The following is a 20,483-nucleotide window of genomic DNA, read 5'->3' as shown; positions in this document are numbered from 1 at the left end:
TTATCAGGTTTCTTCTCTTGAAACTATATTTTTATTCGGTCACATCTTATGTACTTTACTTGGAGCGTCTGTTTGTTTTTGTTTTGTTTGAATAAATTCATGCTTGTGTGGGAGAGAGACACGCTCCGCTTTTTCATATGAACACTGATGTTCTTAGTTTTACTTTTAATGTTCATGGCAGAGTTGAAAACCGCTTTGTTAATTGCTATATGGTTGGAAACAGGAAATGCTTCATGTGGTAATTGGTATAATGTCTTGAATAATTTGATACTTGGCAATTGTTGTGCTCATATAGATCATGTTTAAGCTTTTGCATCATGTACTTTGTACCCATTAATGAAGAACTGCATAGAGCTTGTTAAAATTTGGTTTGCATGATTGTTCTCTAGAGTCTAGATATTTTCTGGTTAAGGTGTTTGAACAACAAGGAAGATGATGTAAAGTCTTATAATGCTTACAATATGTTCATATGTGAGTCTTGCTGCACCGGTTTATACTTGAGTTTGCTTCAAACAACCTTGCTAGCCTAGCCTTGTATTGAGAGGGATTCTTCTCGTGCATCCAAATCCTTGAGCCAAAAACTATGCCATTTGTGTCCATCATACCTACCTACCACATGGTATTTCTCTGCCATTCCAAAGTATATTACTTGAGTGCTACCTTTAAACTTCTATTCTTTGCCTTTACAATACATAGCTCATGGGAAAATAGCCTTAAAAACTATTGTGGTGAAGAATATGTACTTATGTATCTTATTTCTTAATAAGTTGCTTGTTGAGCGGTAACCATGTTTCTGGGGACGCCGTCAACTTTTACCTTTGTTGAATATCATGTGAGTTGCTATGCATGTTCGTCTTGTCTGAAGTAAGAGCGATTTTCATGATCAAATGGTTTGAGTATGCACATTGTTAGAGAAGAACATTGGGCCGCTAACTAAAGCCATGAATCGTGGTGGAAGTTTCAGTTTGGACATAAATCCTCAATCTCTTATGAGAATATTAACTGTTGTTGAATGCTTATGCATAAAAGAGGAGTCCATTATCTGTTGTCTATGTTGTCCCGGTATGGGTGTCTAAGTTGAGAATGATCAAAAGCAAGAAATCCAATGCGAACCTTCTCCTTAGACCCTTGTACAGGCGGCATAGAGGTACCCCTTTGTGACCCTTGGTTGAAACATATGCTATGCAATGATAATCCGTGTTAATCCAAGCTAATTAGGACAAAGTGCGAGCACTATTAGTATACTATGCATGAGGCTTGCAACTTATAGGATGTCTTATACATAACACACATGCTTTATTACTACCGTTGACAAAATTGTTTCTATGTTTTCAAAATGAAAAGCTCTAGCACAAAAATAGTAATCCATGCTTCCCTCTGCGAAGGGCCATTCTTTTACTTTATTGTTGAGTCAGTTTACCTACTTCTTTCTATCTTAGAAGCAAACACTTGTGTAAACTGTGTGCATTGATTCTTACATGTTTACCTATTGTTCTTGTTATATTACTTTGTGTTGACAATTATCCATGAGATATACATGTTGAAGTTGAAAGCAACCGCTGAAACTTATATCTTCCTTTGTGTTGTTTCAAAGCTTTGTACTAAGAATTTATTGCTTATGAGTTAACTGTTATGCAAGCCTTATTGATGCTTGTCTTGAAAGTATTATTCATGAAAAGTCTTTGCTATATGATTCAGTTGTTTACTCATTGTCTTCATCATTGCTTCGAATCGCTGCATTCACTTCATATGCTTTACAATAATGTTGATCAAGATTATGTTGGTAGCATGTCACTTAAGAAATTATCATTGTTATCGTTTACCTACTCGAGGGCGAGTAGGAACTAAGCTTGGGGATGCTTGATACGTCTCAAACGTATCTATAAAATTTCTTATGTTCCATGCTAGTTTTATGACATTACCTACATGTTTTGTTCACACTTTATGATGATTTTATGCATTTTCCGAAACTAACCTATTGACGAGATGCCGAAGTGCCAGTTCCTGTTTTCTGCTGTTTTTGGTTTCAGAAATCCTAGTAAGGAAATATTCTCGGAATTGGACGAAATCAACGCCCAGCATCTTAGAACTCCACGAAGCTTCCAGAACACCCGAGAGCCACCAAAGGAGAGCCCTGGGGGGGCCCACACGCCAGGCCGGCGCGACCCAGGCCCTGGCCGCGCCGCCCTACTGTGTGGTGGCCCCGTCAGCCTTCCGACTCCGCCTCTTCACTTATATAAAGGTCCCTGACCTAAATCTTCGAGACGGAAAAGCCACGGTACGAGAAACCTTCCAGAGCCGCCGCCATCGCGAAGCCAAGATCTGGGGGACAGGAGTCTCTGTTCCGGCACGCCGCCGGGATGGGGAAGTGCCCCCGGAAGGCTTCTCCATCAACACCACCGCCATCTTCATCAACGCTGCTGTCTCCCATGAGGAGGGAGTAGTTCATCCTCGAGGCTAAGGGCTGTATCGGTAGCTATGTGGTTAATCTCTCTCCTATTTACTTCAATACAATGATCTCATGAGCTGCCTTACATGATTGAGATTCATATGAGTTTTGTATCACTATTAGTCTATGTGCTACTCTTGTGATGTTATTAAAGTAGTCTATTCCTCCTTCACGGTGTAATGGTGACAGTGTGTGCATCGTGTAGTACTTGGCGTAGGTTATGATCATAATCTCTTGTAGGTTATGGAGTTAATTATTACTATGATAGTATTGATGTGATTTATTCCCCCTTCATAGTGTAAAGGTGACAGTGTGTATGCTATGTTAGTACTCGGTTTAAATTGCAAAGATCTATTATGCTCTAAAGGTTACTTAAATATGAATGCCGAATGTTGTGGAGCTTGTTAACTCCGGCATTGAGGTTCTCTTGTAGCCCTACACAATGAATGGTGTTCATTATTAAACAAGAGTATATGTAGCACAATGGAAGAGAACTTATTTATTTATGTGATCAATGTTGAGAGTGTCCACTAGTGAAAGTATGATCCCTAGGCCTTGTTTCCAAATACTGCAATCATCACTTGTTTACTGTTTTACTGCATCTTTACTTCCTGCAATATTACTACCATCAACTGCACGCCAGCAAGCACTTTTCTGGCGCCGTTACTACTGCTCATATTCATTCATACCACTTGTATTTCACTATCTCTTCGCCGAACTAGTGCACCTATACATCTGACAAGTGTATTAGGTGTGTTGGGGACACAAGAGACTTCTTGTATCGTGATTGCAGGGTTGCTTGAGAGGGATATCTTTGACCTCTTCCTCCCTGAGTTCGATAAACCTTGGGTGATCCACTTAAGGGAAACTTGCTGCTGTTCTACAAACCTCTGCTCTTGGAGGCCCAACACTATCTACAGGAATAGAAGCGTGCGTAGACATCAAGCATCGGTGTATCCCTGACCAAAACGCGCACGAGTGGGGCTTCGGTATATCGAATGACAAGTGGGCCATGGCACTGATACAATGGGCAATACACGGGTAGGAATAGATTTTTAAACGGAGCTCTACAGCGATGGCACGGAGGAGGTGGCCTGCGGGGTGCCGAGATGAGATCGACACCCACAAAGAACTGCATGAGGCGAGACCAGACACATTAGATAGATATGAACTAGACGCGTTTAACCATGCAAAGAAGAGAAGAAATGGTCGACGACATCGATGACTACCTCAAAACTTTGACTGACCGTGTCCGACATGAACGCGAGCAATGTAGAGAAAACTAGTGTCTCTCCTTTCTGGCATGTATAGATGGGTGCTAGAAGAGTGTGGTGGCGAAGGGAAAGACCTCGCGGTGGTCTGTGGCGTCCAGCATAGCGGAGCGGCGTGGCCGTGCCCACAGCGGCGTGCATGCATGTTCGGCATTGGCATCAGCATGTTTGTTCGGCATTGGCCTCGGCGGTATCTCTGGTGTGTCAGTGATCGAATGAGGGGACGGGATTGACGGTGCATCCCGACGGTGACCTAGCAGTGGCGGCGAGCATAGTCGTTCTGACCATGCCGATATCGGCATCGAAATCGTTTGGAAGCTGTGGTGCTCGAATCAAGGTGGGATTTGTTTCTTGTACGCCAAAAGTGATTTGAAACAAGTTTCGTGTTGAAGGTTAGGTAACGAAAGTTTGTAACTAAGCCGAAAATTATACTAGCGCCATGGTGAGGTTCTTTTTGATAGAGCTATACGGTTGGGCAAACTTTTTTGACACTTTTTAGATAGGGTTCCTTGTTGTTACAGGTATGGCATCATGTATGGCAAATTTGGGGTCATTTGGAGATGTTCGAAAAAATCACTTTGCTTAAACGCATGCCGTTTCGTCTCACTCAAACCAGCTTTTCTAACAAGGTGATTTTTTCTATATTCTCTAAATGACCTCAAATTTCATACAGCTGATCTTCTATACATAGATAGATAGATGGTTTCATTTTTACATTCTTCGAACTTTTTATTTCCCTTTATAATACCCAATTGATTTTCAGATTTTGTAACAAGTAATGGCATCATGTATGGCATCATTTTCGCCCTAAATTTCAAATTTTGTGAAACTTTCCCTTTTAGATATTCCTTGTTGTTATAGATATGGCATCATGTACGCCAAATTTGGTTAGGTCTCACTGAAACCAGCTTTTGTAACAAGTTATGTTTTTTCGACCTTCTCAAAAGGGATTTTTTTCTACCTTCTCTAAATGACCTAAAAAAATCATACAGACGATCTTCTATACAAAGATAGGTAGATTTTTTTGTGTGAAAAGTAATGGATACAACAAATCGGTGATGGTTTATCATTTTTTTCGTGAAAATTAATGGCTACAACAAATCGGTGATGGTTTATCATTTTTTGCGTGAAAATTAATGGCTACAACAAATCGGTGATGGTTTATCATTTTTTGCGTGAAAATTAATGGCTACAACAAATCGGTGATGGTTTATTATTTTTTGCGTGAAAATTAATGGCTACAACAAATCGGTGATGGTTTATTATTTTTTTCGTGAAAATTAATGGCTACAACAAATCTGTGATGGTTTATCATTTTTTGCGTGAAAATTAATGGCTACAACAAATCGGTTATGGTTTATCATTTTTTGCGTGAAAAGTAATGCCTAAAAGAGTTTATAATTTTTAGCGCGTGAAAACGAATACAGAAAACCGCCCTTTAGCATACTTAGAGAGTGGAAGGTAACCGCCGACAGAGAGAGAGAGAGGGGTTATCCTGCCCGTTAGATCATACGATCAACGGTCGGCGGGCACGATCCGCGTGACATGGGCTAGACCAATCAGGGCAATGTTGCACGTCTGCGAGAATTTGTGGAGGGAATGGGCAAAACTGAGTAGTATCAAGAAACCAAGGGCACCTGTGTAATAAACAGACTAAGGGATTCAAATATGAGATTTAAAAAATGGAAAATGTGTGTTTTGTACAATGAAACCCATCTTGGCCTACCTCAAACTATTTGCAATACAAATATACATGAGTGTGAGAATTGTGGCCTCATTTAGACAAAGTATATTTTGGGGAAAGCTGTTTTGGGAAGGGCTTATTGTGGAAAACCATGCACCTTCATAGCTTCTAGGTGATTTGAGAAGGCCTTTGAGAAGTGGCATTTTTTTGTAAAACTTGATTTATCTATGACTTATCTATGTTTTGAGAACTGGAAATTTGTGGTAAAGACTCCATGAGTATGTGCCACTATTTTTCGGAATTTTTTGCACATTAAATGACTCATTTAACTAGTTAATCCCATTTGTTGACTGTCTGTTGACCAGCCACTTGAGGGTAAAACTGAGCATATTGCACTAGCCAGTATTAGCACTCAAGGGGAAAACTGAGCACACAAAAAATGCTAGTATGTGACTCGAGGTTATACCTGAGTATATCTAAATTTCCAGGGTTAGACTCGAGGACGCGTAGACGCGGGTCGCGGTGCAGAAGTCGAAGACGTGCAATCGTGGACGCGTGTCACATTGCAGAAGTCCAAGACGTGCAGACGTGCAGCGGTGGACGCGTAGGACGCGGGCCGCATTAATCACCCCTCGCCTTTATAGACGCCTCCTCCCACTATCTCTGTCACTCTCACTCGCCCACGCAACGACGCCTCTCCCACGTCCCATCATCTTCTCCAAAGCAAAAAACCCTCTCCCTCTCCCTCTCCTCTGCCGGCGAGATGGACAAGGAGAATGCCAATCCCATCGTCCACGGCACCGTCGGCTCCAAGCGCGACGCCTCCCTCTTCGACGCCGTCCCCTCAATGGACGTCGCCGCCGCCTCCGCTGGTGCATCGGAGGCTGCTGTCGCCGGTTGGGGTCAGATCCCGCCGGGATATGACCCCTATGAGCCGGTGCCGTACGTCCCGCCCCCGAACCCCTACGACACCTTCCTGGAGGACCCATGGAACGAGGTAACTACGGTTTGCTTCCTTTTTTGTTCCCCATTCCTTTTTGAACCCTATTTTTGCTGGTGTAGATGGATCTGTAGATGGATGAGCATTGGGCTAATATTTGCGCCGATTTTATTCCATTTTGTTTTGATCACTTCTTGATTTCCTTTAAGATTTGGGGTTCGGCCGTTCGGCAAGTAATAATTGGATCTCAATCAGTTAATTTATGCAAGTAATCATGGGATCTCAATCAGTTATTTTATGCACTAATCGAAAGATATCAACCGTTTAATTTTGCAAATAATCTGGAATATGTTCAAGTTCAGATCTGGAATCTGTTTCTTTGCCTATGATGAATCGTTGGGCACAAATTTTTACAGGGAGGGTTCAGCGAACCATTGCTGTGTACAAATCTGTTGTGCATGAGCTTTGGTTCGCTTACACCTTCCCTGTAGATATATAATCGTGCCCACTCTAACTGAGGCAGACTCTGTTTTTCCTAACTTTGTTATCATGCACGTTCGTCATCGTTGCAACTCATTCACTCATAGTTTCTGTTTGATATGGATCAGATGTCTAGCAGCGACGTCGGCAGCGACGACGAGGAGGAGGACGTCAAGACTCGCCAGGTGCTGCGGAGGCTGCAGGTCGGCCAGTACATCTCCTACTTCGCCATGGGTGTCTACAGGTGCCCCTTCTGCACTAGGAGACTCGACGGCACGGACTTCAACTGCCTCGTCACGCATGCTGAGAACATCAGCAACACCTTCCCCAAGGTCGGCATGACGGTGAACATCTACTCCTTCCGCGCCAAGCACAGGGCGCTCGGCATGCACCTCCGCAGCATGCAGCGGGTGGAGATCTCCGCCGGGCGCATGCCTCCGCTCAAGCCCAAGGCTCCCAAGGGGAGCAGCAGCAACAAGTGGAGGGAGAGCCAGATGGGGTAGGCGGAGTCCTGGACGTGTGCTGCTGCTGCCTCCCATTTTGTTGTTGGGATCCCTTTGTTGTTAGCTAGGGATCCCTTGTTGTTATGTTGTTAGTATGATGGTGCTGTGAAGAACCTAGAACCTGTTACTATGTTGGCTGCTGTGTATGCAGCTTATTATCTAGGGAGGGATCCCTATTATCTATCCCTGTTCTACTATATTTTGTTGGCCCTACTTTGTTTTCTCGATTTACTATGACTGTGAATTTATCGCACATTACCCTGGAGATTTGTTTCTATACGGACCAGAGGGAGTACTAGATTGGGATCCCTACTAGATTTGCTGCCATATTGGGCAAACAACGAGGGCCAAAAGGCACAAATAATTGAAGAAAGACAGAAATGCAAACTTCTCTAGATTTGATACTTATTTGGTGAAAAGGACAGAGAGAAAAGAGGGGAAAAAGTTGCTCTTGATAATGCCAATTTGGGGCCGAGAGAGACAGAACTCAGCTCCTGCTCACGTGCGCAACCAAACGCGGTCTCGTCCTATCCCACGCGGTCCCTTTCTACCGGCCCCACACGACGCGGCCCCACACGTGACAGAACGGTCAACTAAACGGGAATCCTGCCGTCTGAGCTGCTTCTGCGGGTTTCAAACAAGGGCTTGGAGAAAACTGAGGAAAAACTAAGGAGCTGGGGAAAACTGAGTACAACTAAGGACCTGAGGGCACGAAAATAGAAATCCCAAGAAAAAAGGGACAGAACCCCAAATTTTTAGTCAACTTTTAGGAGGGAATATTTTTCCACGAAACGATCTCTGCATCAAAAAATTCAAATTCAAACTAAAGATAGGGTTTGGTTTGTGAAGCAAGTACCAATTAGTAAACTCAAAAAATAGGAGCACATGCTGTTGGCATTTTGGATCGCCACATTACCCCAGAAAAGCAGTTTGATTTGATAAACTCCAAAAAGAAAACACTCAAACTCAAACTGGAGGTTACCATTTGTGAAGCAACTACAATTTGGATACTCATAGAATTGGGAGCACATGTTGGTTCGATTTAGCATCACCACATTACCCCAGAAAAGCAGGTGTGATTTAAAAAAACATTGGCAAGCTCTTTGTAGGCTCTGGTCAACCTAGGTTTGACCAAACACTTTATATTTCAAAAAAATGAAAAAGAGGTTCAATTGTTGTGAAACCTTGAGTTTTGGTCAATGTGTGGATAATAAGTTGGATAAAAAATAACATGCTTGGAAAAATGTGGAGAATATCATATTACTAGAGGAAGTGAGGAGTGTGTAGTTCAACGGTCATGCCCGTCTACCCTAAATAGACACCCGTGCACACTTTTTTGATCTATCTTAGTCCAAATGGTGTTAAATTTGGCACAGGGGTGCATCACCACATTAGTAACGATGAAACCAACAAATGCAGCCATTTTGGTTTAATGAACTCAAACCAAACTGAATTCACAATCAAACTCAAACTGGAGGCTACAATTTGTGAAGCAAGTACCAAGCAGGATACTCATAGAATTGGGAGCACATGCTGGTTCGATTTGGCATCACCACATTATCCCAGAAAAGTGTGTGTGATTTAAAAAAAACATTGGCAAGCTCTTTGTAGGCTCTGGTCAACCTAGGTTTGACCAAACACTTTCAATTTCAAAAAAAATGAAAAAGATGTTGAATTGTTGTGAAACCTTGAGTTTGGTCAATGTGTGGATAATAAGTTGGATAAAAAATAACATGCTTGAAAAAATGTGGAGAATATCATAGCACTAGAGGAAGTGAGGAGTGTGTAGTTCAACGGTCATGCCCGTCTATCCTAAACAGGCACCCGTGAACACTTTTTGATCTATCTTAGTCCAAATGGTGTGAAATTTGGCACAGGGGTGCATCACCACATTGGTAATGACGAAACCATGATATGTAGCCATTTTGGTTTGATGAACTCAAACCAAACTGAATTCACAATCAAACTCAAACTGGTGGCTACCATTTGTGAAGCAAGTACCAAGCAGGATACTCATAGCATTGGGAGCACATGCTGGTTCGATTTGGCATCATCACATTACCCCAGAAAAGCAGGTGTGATTTAAAAAAACATTGGCAAGCTCTTTGTAGGCTCTGGTCAACCTAGGTTTGACTAAACACTTTAAATTTCAAAAAAAAATGAAAAAGAGGTTCAATTGTTGTGAAACCTTGAGTCTTGGTCAATGTGTGGATAATAACTTGGATAAAAAATAACAGGCTTGGAAAAATGTGGAGAATATCATAGCAGTAGAGGAAGTGAGGAGTGTGTAGTTGAACGGTCATGCCCGTCTACCCTAAACAGGCACCAGTGCACACTTTTTGATCAATCTTAGTCCAAATGGTGTGAAATTTGGCACAGGGGTGAATCACCACATTGGTAATGATGAACGCATGATATGTAGCCATTTTGGTTTGATGAACTCAAACCAAACTAAATGCACAACCAAACTTAAACTGGAGGCTACCATTTGTGAAGCAAGTACCAACCAGGATACTCATAGAATTGGAAGCACATGCTGGTTCGATTTTGCATCACCACATTATCCCAGAAAAGTGTGTGTGATTTAAAAAAAACATTGGCAACCTCTTTGTAGGCTCTGGTCAACCTAGGTTTGACCAAACACTTTAAATTTCAACAAAAATGAAAAAGAGGTTGAATTGTTGTGAAACCCTGAGTTTTGGTCAATGTGTGGATAATAAGTTGGATAAAAAATAACATGCCTTCAAAAATGTGGAGAATATCATAACAGTAGAGGAAGTGAGGAGTGTGTAGTTCAACGGTCATGCCCGTTTACCCTAAACAGGCACGGTGCACACTTTTTTTGATCTATCTAGTCCAAATGGTGGGAAATTTGGCACAAGGGTGCATCATCACATTGGTAATGATGAAACCATGATATGTAGCCATTTTGGTTTGATGAACTCAAACCAAACTGAATTCACAATCAAACTCAAACTGGAGGCTACTATTTCTCAAGCAAGTACCAAGCAGGATACTCATAGCATTGGGAGCACATGCTGGCTCGATTTGGCATCACCACATTACCCCAGAAAAGCAGGTATGAGTTAAAACACATTGGGAAGCTCTTTATAGGCTCTGGTCAACCTAGGTTTGACCAAACACTTTAAATTTCAAAAAAATGAAAAAGAGGTTCAATTGTTGTGAAACCTTAAGTTTTGGTCAATGTGTGGATAATAACTTGGATAAAAAAATAACAGGCTTGAAAAAATGTGGAGAATATCATAGCACTAGAGGAAGTGAGGAGTGTGTAGTTGAACGGTCATGCCCGTCTACCCTAAACAGGCACCCGTGCACACTTTTTTGATCAATCTTAGTCCAAATGGTGTAAAATTTGACACAGGGTTGCATCACCACATTGGTAATGATAAACCATGATATGTAGCCATTTTGGTTTGATGAACTCCAAAAACGAAACTCTCAAAACTCAAATTGAATTCACACTCAACAAAAAATAAAACCGAACTCGATCAAACCAAACTGTATTCACACTCAAGAAAAAATTATGGAGAATATCATAGCACTAGAGGAAAATCTGCCGCAAAAGGTTAGTAGTTATTACTTTCCAAAAATAATTTCTTAATTTTTTGGCAAAATATCGACCGCAAAATATACATGGAAATAAATAACATGACTTTTTTTGTGGGTTGGGGGAGAAAATTTCGTTGTTTGGTGAAAAAAACAATAACCACAATCTTCGGAGCAATACACACAATCTTGGGAGCTATATATATAAGGCCCGTTGACGATCTGGATCGCATGTACCCTCTACCGAAGTCGCAGCTATCTTTTTTTTCTGTCCTCCCTCTCTTTCATCTACCGACGTCGTCGCAGTGGTAGTACATACAAAAGGAGAGCTATGGCGAATGTGCAGGTATGTATCTTTCCCAACGCGAGATGACCTCCTTCTGGCTGGTACTTTTTTTGTGGGTTGAAAATAGTCGGCATGTTTTGTAGATCTGAGCGGTTGTACTCACAATCCTATTTGTTTACTATGTAGTGTGGTGTTTGTTTTGACACTAAGGGTTTGTGCGCTGCCGCGACTTTGATGAAAAAGTTTTCGATTTTACCCTACGTCCTGGATTCGAGAACAAGACGGTACGATCTGTTTACGTATGTTCATTTATCTATTATTTCATATCTAGGGGACTTACATGTACTAAAGAAATGTTGTAGGCGGTGATCTTTTATTATTCCATTCAAGCATCTGCCTCCTCTAATTGTGTTATACATGTAGATTCTACCATGCTACGCAAGATCAATTTTCCTCAAAAAATATGGAGTGAATAAAGATGAAAAGAAGATATTCCACGCTTCATTTCTTACACCAGAGAATTTTAAATTTGTGTTCATGGTTATGAATGAAGCAGAAACAACTACCGTCAGTGGTGATGCATGGGAGGAATTTTGTAGAATATATTGCGTTCATATTGGCCAGAAGGTGTTTTTCTCCATTGATAAATTGAAGGGTTTGGATTCATGCCGTGTTGTTTCTGGACATTACCCTATCGTTCATCCAAGTAATATATCTATCTCTTAATTAATTTCATTATAGGTTTTCTAAATATATACTTGTTGATTTAATTTAATGTGCCAAATGATGTATGCATAATTTAATTTGTGTACCACATTTCATTTGTAGCATACTTCAATTTGGGTGCTCGAGAGAGACTAATAGTTGATAACCTCATTGCAACTGTTGGAACCGATGTTAATTGGAAAATGATGGAAACGGTCATTACGAAGGTGAACAAGCTTGAAGTTTATGTAGAACATAATGATGCAGGAGATTAAAATCTTGGAAGAGATTATAGACTGCTGCATAAGTTGAATTGGTCCAACTTAAACAAGAATTTTGTGGTAAGTACTGATTAATTATTCTTTAATATAATTTTTTATTTTTTATGTGAAGTCTAAAAAAAATTCCAACAGAAACTGCCTCGTCGTCTACTTCCCCAAGACATGGCACTTAGTGGTGGTATTACGCTTATTGGTAATTTTGGCACAAGGATAACATCGACGTACATCACTTCTCCTGATGAAAATGATGGACGTGTCTGCATTAATAGATGGGACAAGTTCATGGCGCATGAAGCTAAATTCGAAATTGGACACAAGGTGCTCATGATGCTCTACCTGGGCGATCATGGCACCTATCTATTTGTTTTCCACATTCCAGATAATAAATTACGTAATTTTAGGGAAATTTTATTTGTCCTGAATAATTTCATATTTGCGTTAAAGACTTTTATTTGTGCACCATTAAAAGATGGGTTATCGGTTGTAAGACATTGAGGTGTGATCTTGTGCTATGAAATTATCGTTTGAAAGTTTTACTTAACTTATTTAATGTGTGTAGTTATACTGGTGTACAACTAATGTGGGAGTTCGTTAATTACTACTATACTTGTACTAAAATGACAAACAAATAATTAAATGCAAGGTTGGGCCGGTAGTTACAGCCCTGGATTAATGCAGGGTAGATAGGAGTCAGTACACCTGGTTTCAATGCCCAAGCAAAAATTAATAAACTTTGAAAAAATGAATCGTCGTCGAGTTGCCTTCTCCTCTAAGTCATCTTCCTCAGCAGAGACTCTGTCACACGTGGAACGACTGTAAAAACCCCCACTTATTCTCTTGGTAGTTCCGATTTGTTAGGCAACAGTTGTCAAGAGCGCCGGTTGCCTTCTCCTCTTCCTCCTATCTCTCCGACATTGCTGACACACCATGGGAGGGGTAGCATCATCCACCGCCAACTTTGAGACGGTCTTTCGGGAGAAGGACGACGGCAAGCGGACCACGGAGGTTCACCAGTTCCGTGCGCATGGCGACACTTCGATCCAGGCTGTGTACACGAACGAGATGTGCATCGTCGAAAGCATCCTTGACATGTACCTAGGGTGGCTCAAGGACGAGAGGTACCGGTTTGTCGGCCTCGATCTTGAGTACGACTTCTAGCAGGAAAAAATTGCGGTCATGCAGATAGCTTTGAGGGAGCACGTTCTCGTCTTCCACTTGATCAGGTATGTATTCTAGAGATTCGACCGTTCTTAGGTAATATGATATCTTGCTGATTTGGTTGTACTTCTATATATTCAGCCTATTTGGTTGTACTTCTATATATTCAGCCGATTTGGTTGTACTTCTATAGATGGGTTCTCTGCATAATATGTAACACTTCGAACTAAAACATGCTCCACCTCTTGATCTTTAAATGTTGCAAGCCCGGCTTGCTTTTTCATGAACCTATGAGTTCCATATTGCTAATTCTTACTGCACAATATTGTAAACAATCTTATTGTAATTTTTTCAATGTAGGTGCCAGGACAATATATTCCCACTAAGGCAATTCCTGAAGAATAAGGATGTCACATTTGTAGGTGTGGACATAAGGACTGACCACAAGTTGCTTTACAAGCAATGGTTGTATATTCCACCTGGAAAGCATCTGGACCTCCAGGATATGTTGAAAATACCAGGTTATGGTAACAGGGCTGGTATGGCTACTATGGCTTCCGAGCTCATCCACCCCAAGTACGCCGGCATGAAGGAGAAGTTTGTAACGGACTACGACAAATTCGAAGGCCATAATTACTGGGAATGGAAGCCTCTATCCGATATGAACCTGGAGTATGCTTCCATTGATGGTTATGTCGCCTATGAACTCGCCCGCATTGTGACTATAGTGAACCAGGGACTGCATCCCCAGAGGCCACTCATCCCAAGTTGGGACAACAATGAGCGCAAGTGTCACCGTGGTCATGACAACAGATCTAACTTATCAGGTACATGATTTATGGGAATGCTAGGACAACTATGTTGTAATTATAGTTCAGTGAGCGTGAAGACAAATATGTGTGTTTATGATCTTACTTTTGTGGACCTGCTAGTATTACTATGTGAGCAGAACAAATTAGTGTTGGTAATGTAAGGATCAAGTTATATATGTCACCTACATGTTCTTAACTATGATGTGCTGAATTGTACTGATAAAGTTGTGAAGTTCATGCAAAAGAAAAGTACAATCTAGGTTTCAAAACTACATGGACTACTGGTCATCATCACTGTCAAAATCTTCACTTCCTGCATCCTCATCAGCTGCTTTGTCAACCTGTTGTTCATCATCACTACTGTCTATTACTTCATGATTTCTTCCTTGTAATATTTCATAAACATTATGAGCATCGACATGTACCACTTCATCAGATGAAACAACCTCTTGATCTTCGAATTCAGCTTCATCTTCATTGTTCTTAGATTGATGGACAATGAAATCTTCTGAAAAACTGTCTTCCTGGTAAGCATTGTTGCTCCCTTGTTCATCTTTTTCTGGAAGATCGTACACATTTCTATCTCTGAAGAGTTGAACCACCATCCAAGGTTCCCCAAATTTAGTGTCATCCAAGTAGAAGCATGTCTTAGCTTGACTAGCCAAAATAAAAGGGGCATGCTTACACCATAAACTGCAGTGTTCACGCTTTTGAAGAATCCATCATCCTTCATCTTTGAAGTCCTACTTGCAAGGTTAAACCAATTACAACGAAAAAGAAATACTGATCTATCTCCATGATCATTCGTCATGTAACGCAACTCAAGAACTTCAGTAAGAACACCATAGTATTCCATTTCTTGTTCATTGTCACCTATAGATGCCGTAGTCATGACTCCTGAGTTTTGATTGCTTAGATGCTTCTCACGAGCTACTGTTCGGAATCTTGCACCATTAACATTGCAGATTGAATGTACTACTACCCTTGGTTCTGGCCCATTTGCTAGTGAGTGCAAATCTTCTGGTGCATTTTCCATATTACTCACATTGTTTTTGAACCAGCATGGGAATTCTTTCTGAACCGCCTTCTCCAGGTTATTTACCCCCTTTCTCCTTAATTCATCACGGAAATCACTATAAATGAAATACATAAGTATTAATCATACCAATCAGTATAATGCAAAAGTGTGAATAAAGATTGAATTAGATAAATGAAGCTTACTCTATATAGCTCTGAGCCTCATCACAATTAGATAGAACATACCAAACCATGGTGTCAAATTCTTTCTCAAAATGCATCAAAGATGATTTCCCCAAGCATTTATCCCCGTCAGAAAAGATACCAAACTCATGTGGTCCAACTATTCGACGATCGTCTTGGTTTCTTTCAGCTCTGTTGAACCTCGTTTCAATGTGATGATCTAAATATCTTGACCAAAATGACAAACACTGATCAACAATATATCCCTCGGCGATTGAACCTTCTAGCCTAGATTTGTTGCGCACTGTTTTCTTCAGGTACCCTAGTCTTCTCTCAATAGGATACATCCTTCCATAGTGAACAGGACCCCTTTGAATCGCCTCACCCCGCGTGTAGATGAATTGCTAAGTGGGCCATGACATCAAAAAAAGCAGGGGGAATAACTTCTCAAGCTTGCAAAGAATTAAAACAATTTCAACCTTCATTCTTTCAAGCAAATCAACTCTCAGTGTTTTGCAACACAACTCTCTAAAAAATCTTCCCAGTTCTGCTACTGCCTCATACATTTCACGTGGTGCAACACCTTTAAGACCAGCTGGCAACACACGCTGCAACAGTATGTGACAATCATGTGTCTTCAAACTGTGTACTTTACCACCATCCACATCCACACATCTTGACAGGTTTGCAGCAAATCCATCAGGGAACCTAGTATTGGCAAGATACCTGCACAACTTTCTTTTCTTTTCTTTAGTAAGTGTCCATGGTGCATGTGGCTTGGCATATCTACTTCCCACATGTTCCATCCAATATTTTCTCCTTGTTTTGAATGTCTGAAGATCCACTCTAGCATTATGTGTGTCCTTACTTTTTCCCTCTAGTTCAAGAAGGGTACCAAGGATACTGTCACGTATATTCTTCTCAATGTGCATCACATCTAGGTTGTGCACAAATTTCAGTTTTGACCAACATGGTAGATCAAAGAAGCTAACCTTGAGGTGCCAGTTCGGTTCACCTTCCACTGTACATTTTCGCTTCCTACGAGAAGGGTTTTTGCCAGGTTCTGTATCCTTAACTATGTATATCTTCTGCAATACTTCTTCTTGTGTGAATTTTCTTGGTGGATCTCTATCCTCTATTTTACCATTGAAAACTCTACTCTTTCTGTAAGGATGATCTTTGCGAAGGAATCGACGATGGCCAACATAACCAATTTTGTTGGTTAGCTTCTCAAAGCAAGGATTTTCATCACAATGTACACATGTGTAATACCCTTTCGTGCTTCTGCTAGATAATGTGGCATATCCAGGGTAGTCATGAATTGACCAAATGAACGCAGCATGCAACTGAAGATCCCTACCTGTGCATGCATCAAAAGTATCCACACCATCCCAGAGCTTAATCATATCATTAATAAGTGGCTGCATGAATACATGAAAATCCTTTCGGGTTGATATTTTCCAGGAATAAGCAATGGCATCATGAAATTTGATTGATCCATACACATCCAAGGTGGGAAGTTGTATGGAATAACAAATACTGGCCACATACTGTATGAGGCGCTCATATTTCCAAATGGATTGAAACCATCTGTCGCAATCCCGAGCTTGATGTTGTGTGCATCTTTAGGAAACCAATCAAACTCTTTGTCAAAGAACTTCCACGCCTCACCATCATTTGGGTGCCTCATTATATTGTCCTGAGCAACCCTCTTGTCCTTATGCCACCTTGTGTTCTCTGACAGTTCCTTTGAAACAAAAAAATATTTGCAACCTTGGGATTATAGGAAAGTACCTAAGCACCTTATGAGGAACATTTTTCTTTCCTTCCATGTCCCTCCATCTAGAAAGTCCACACATAGGGCAACGGGATTTTTTTAGCATGATCTCCCCAAAACATAGCACAATCATGCTTGCATACATGAATAGTCTCATACGCAAGCCCAACATCCGAAAGGGCTCGTTTAGCTTCAACGTAAGTTCTGGGAAAACTCACCTCTGGCAAATTGATCAAAAGCTCTGTTTGTGATGCGGTTGTATGATTTGACGTATAGCATCTTTATAATGAACATCAACCTAGAGGTAGTGATGCATCCCTTATGAAGCTCTCGCTTCGCTTCTTCAATCAGCTTAGCGTAAAGATTAGGTTCAGAACTACCTTTCTTACCAGACTCTTCTAGATCATGTACCATAGTGTCCACATCATCATGAAAATTGTCACTGCCTTGCTCAGTGCTATCATCATCGTCACTTTCATAAGCACCTTCATTGCTTTCATCATCACTAAATGGTTCTCCATGAAAATTCCATCTTTTATAGTGCATGGTCATACCATTGCAGTTAATGTGAGACTCAACAATGTCTTCCTTGTGAGATGATACGTCCAAAACGTATCTACTTCCCCGAACACTTTTTCTATTGTTTTGCCTCTAATTTGTGTATTTTGGATGCAACTAACACGGACTAACGCTGTTTTCAGCAGAACTGTTCTGGTGTCTCGTTTTTGTGCAGAAATCCAACTTTCAGGAAAATCCTCGGAATTTATGCGAAAGGCCCTATTTTCCCAGAATACTGACGGAGCCAGAAGGGCAAGGCAGGTGGGGGCACGAGGGCCCCACACACTAGGCCGGCGCGGCCCAGGAGGGGCCCGCGCGGCCCTAGTGTGTGGCGGCCTCGGCTGGCCCCCGACGCCCTCTTTCGGACTACTTATTGCCTTCGACCTAAAAACGCACGGGGAGAAGTCGAAGTCGCCAGAAACCCTCCAGAACGCCGCCACATCGCAAAACTCTGTCTCGGGAGCCAGAAGTCTCCGTTCTGGCACTCCGCTGGGACGGGGAATTGGAGGAGATCATCGCCACCATCACCACCGACGCCTCTCCATCGACCAGCCATGTTTCCCCCATCCATGTGTGAGTAATTCCCCCGCTGTAGGCTGAAGGGGATGGTAGGGATTGGATGAGATTGGTCATGTAATAGTATAAGATTATTAGGGCATAGTGCCTAGTGTCCGTAATTGGTACTTTGATGATATTGTTGCAACTTGTTATGCTTAATGCTTGTCACTAGGGCCCGAGTGCCATGATCTCAGATCTGAACATGTTATTACTTCATCATGATATTCATTGTTTATGGTCTTACCTGCAAGTTGTATACACATGTCGCTGTCCGGAACCAATGGCCCCGAAGTGACAGAAATCGGGACAACCGGAGGGGATGGTAGTGATGTGAGGATCACATGTGTTCACGGAGTGTTAATGCTTTGCTCCGGTACTCTATTAAAAGGAGTACCTTAATATCCAGTAGATTCCCTTGAGGCCCGGCTGCCACCGGCTGGTAGGACAAAAGATGTTGTGCAAGTTTCTCATTGCAAGCACGTACGACTATAATTGGAACACATGCCTATTGATTGCTTTGTACTTAGACACCGTTTTATTATTATCTGCAAATGCCCTGCTTGATTGTTACATGAGTTTCTCTCATCCATGCAACGCCCGTTATCCGTCCCCGTGCCTACAGTATTTTAATCCTGCTGTTTACTATAATCACTACTGCTGTCTCTGTTACTCGCTGCTGTTATTTCACTACTGCTCTTGCTATAAAACTGTTACTATCGATAAACTCTTGCGAGCAAGTCTGTTTCCAGGTGCAGCTGAATTGACAACTCCGTTGTTAAGGCTTTCAAGTATTCTTTGTCTCCCCTTGTGTCGAATCAATAAATTGGGTTTTACTACCCACGAAGACTGCTGCGATCCCCTATACTTGTGGGTCATCAAGACTGTTTTTAAGGCGCCGTTGCCGGGGAGCATAGCTTTATTTGGAAGTTCACTTGGATTGATATTGTTCGCTGCAAATTCTCCATCATGGGTAAACCTCGCGATCCTAAAGTCGCCATATTACCATCCACTACAAGAAAAGGTACAACTCTGAGTACCTCTGCTGCTCTTGATTCACCATCTGTGATTGATAAACTTGTTTCACCGCCACATGCTTCACATGCTGGTACTTCTGCTGAATCTGAAAATTCTTATAATATTGATGATGCTTCTGCTGTGCTTGATGATAGTGGTTCATTGGGATCTTTTCTAGATGCTACAATTGCTAGGTCTAGACAAATTGAAAATACTGAAACTCCTAATGCTACTACACCTGTTAATTCACCTGAACTTGATTATTCTAGTGATGATCCTGATGAAGATTATGTGGAGCTTAATGATGATTTTATTACTAGATGCAATGCTACTGCTGATGCAAGCAAAATTAAAAAGTTTCTCACACAATATCTTTATTAGACATAAGTTATCTCCTGATCCTAAATTTGCCACATCTCCTATATGCATTAAGGATAAAGATTATGATTTTTCTCTTGATCTATCTCATATAGCTATTGTAGAGAAAGCACCCTTTTGTGGTACTGAAAAAGAAAGTGCTGTAGAACACATGATTGAACTTTCTTCTATGAGTAGCTTGTTTTCTGATGATGTCAAGATGCGTACTTATTTTGTCGTTAAAATTTTTCCTTTCTCATTAAAGGATGATGCTAAAACTTGGTATAATAATTTGCCTCCTGGTTCTATTAAAAGTCCAACTGATTTGCGTGATGTTTTCTTTCGAAAATACTTTCCTGCTAGTGCTCAACATGTTGCTTTACAGAAAATTTATAGATTTGACCAGGGAGATGAAGAGAAATTGCCTGAGGCTTGGGCAAGATTTTGTTCTCTTATCAGAGCTCGACCTGGACATGATTTAGAAAAGAATGATCTACTTGATATATTTTATAGTGGACTAACCATTGAATCTAGGGCATATTTGGATAGTTGTGCTGGTTGTGTTTTCAGGAAAAGAACTCCAGACGAAGCTGAAGAATTATTGGCTAAAATAGGCCGGAATCATGATGATTGGACTACGCCTGAACCGATTCCAATGCCAATATTGAAGAAGAGGGGTTTAATTAAATTGAATGATGAAGATATGAGGGAAGCCAAGAAGTCTCTCAAGGAGAAAGGTATTAAATCTGAAGATGTGAAGAATCTACCTCCCATAGAAGATATATGTGAGATAATTCCCCCTTCATCCATGATTGAGGTAAACTCCCTTCAGCGCTTTACTAGGGAAGATATTCCGTATTCAAAACCTCCTGCGCAATGCTTA

General features: G+C 41.2%; 1 protein-coding gene across 1 annotated transcript; it reads left to right on the top strand.

Moving 5' to 3' along the window:
* The first annotated feature begins 13,342 nt into the window (after positions 1-13,342).
* Positions 13,343-14,159, top strand: LOC127339827 (uncharacterized). The gene is made up of 2 exons (XM_051365636.1): positions 13,343-13,389; positions 13,685-14,159. Exons 1-2 carry the CDS (start codon positions 13,343-13,345, stop codon positions 14,157-14,159), a joined length of 522 nt encoding a protein of 173 aa, XP_051221596.1.
* The last annotated feature ends 6,324 nt before the right edge of the window (positions 14,160-20,483 follow it).

The sequence above is a fragment of the Lolium perenne genome, chromosome 3 (genome assembly GCF_019359855.2).
Source record: "Lolium perenne isolate Kyuss_39 chromosome 3, Kyuss_2.0, whole genome shotgun sequence".
Taxonomy (NCBI): Eukaryota; Viridiplantae; Streptophyta; class Magnoliopsida; order Poales; family Poaceae; genus Lolium; species Lolium perenne.
The sequence above is the reverse complement of the archived record's forward strand: the minus strand, read 5'-3'. Positions and strand labels throughout refer to the sequence as shown.

What these genes read in the sequence shown, in the direction of transcription:
- LOC127339827 (XM_051365636.1), top strand. Translation starts at nt 13,343, where the DNA reads ATGCAGATAGCTTTGAGGGAGCACGTTCTCGTCTTCCACTTGATCAG. An exon ending in CTCGTCTTCCACTTGATCAG is followed by an intron (nt 13,390 to 13,684) that starts GTATGTATTCTA and finishes TTTTCAATGTAG; the next exon opens with GTGCCAGGACAATATATTCC.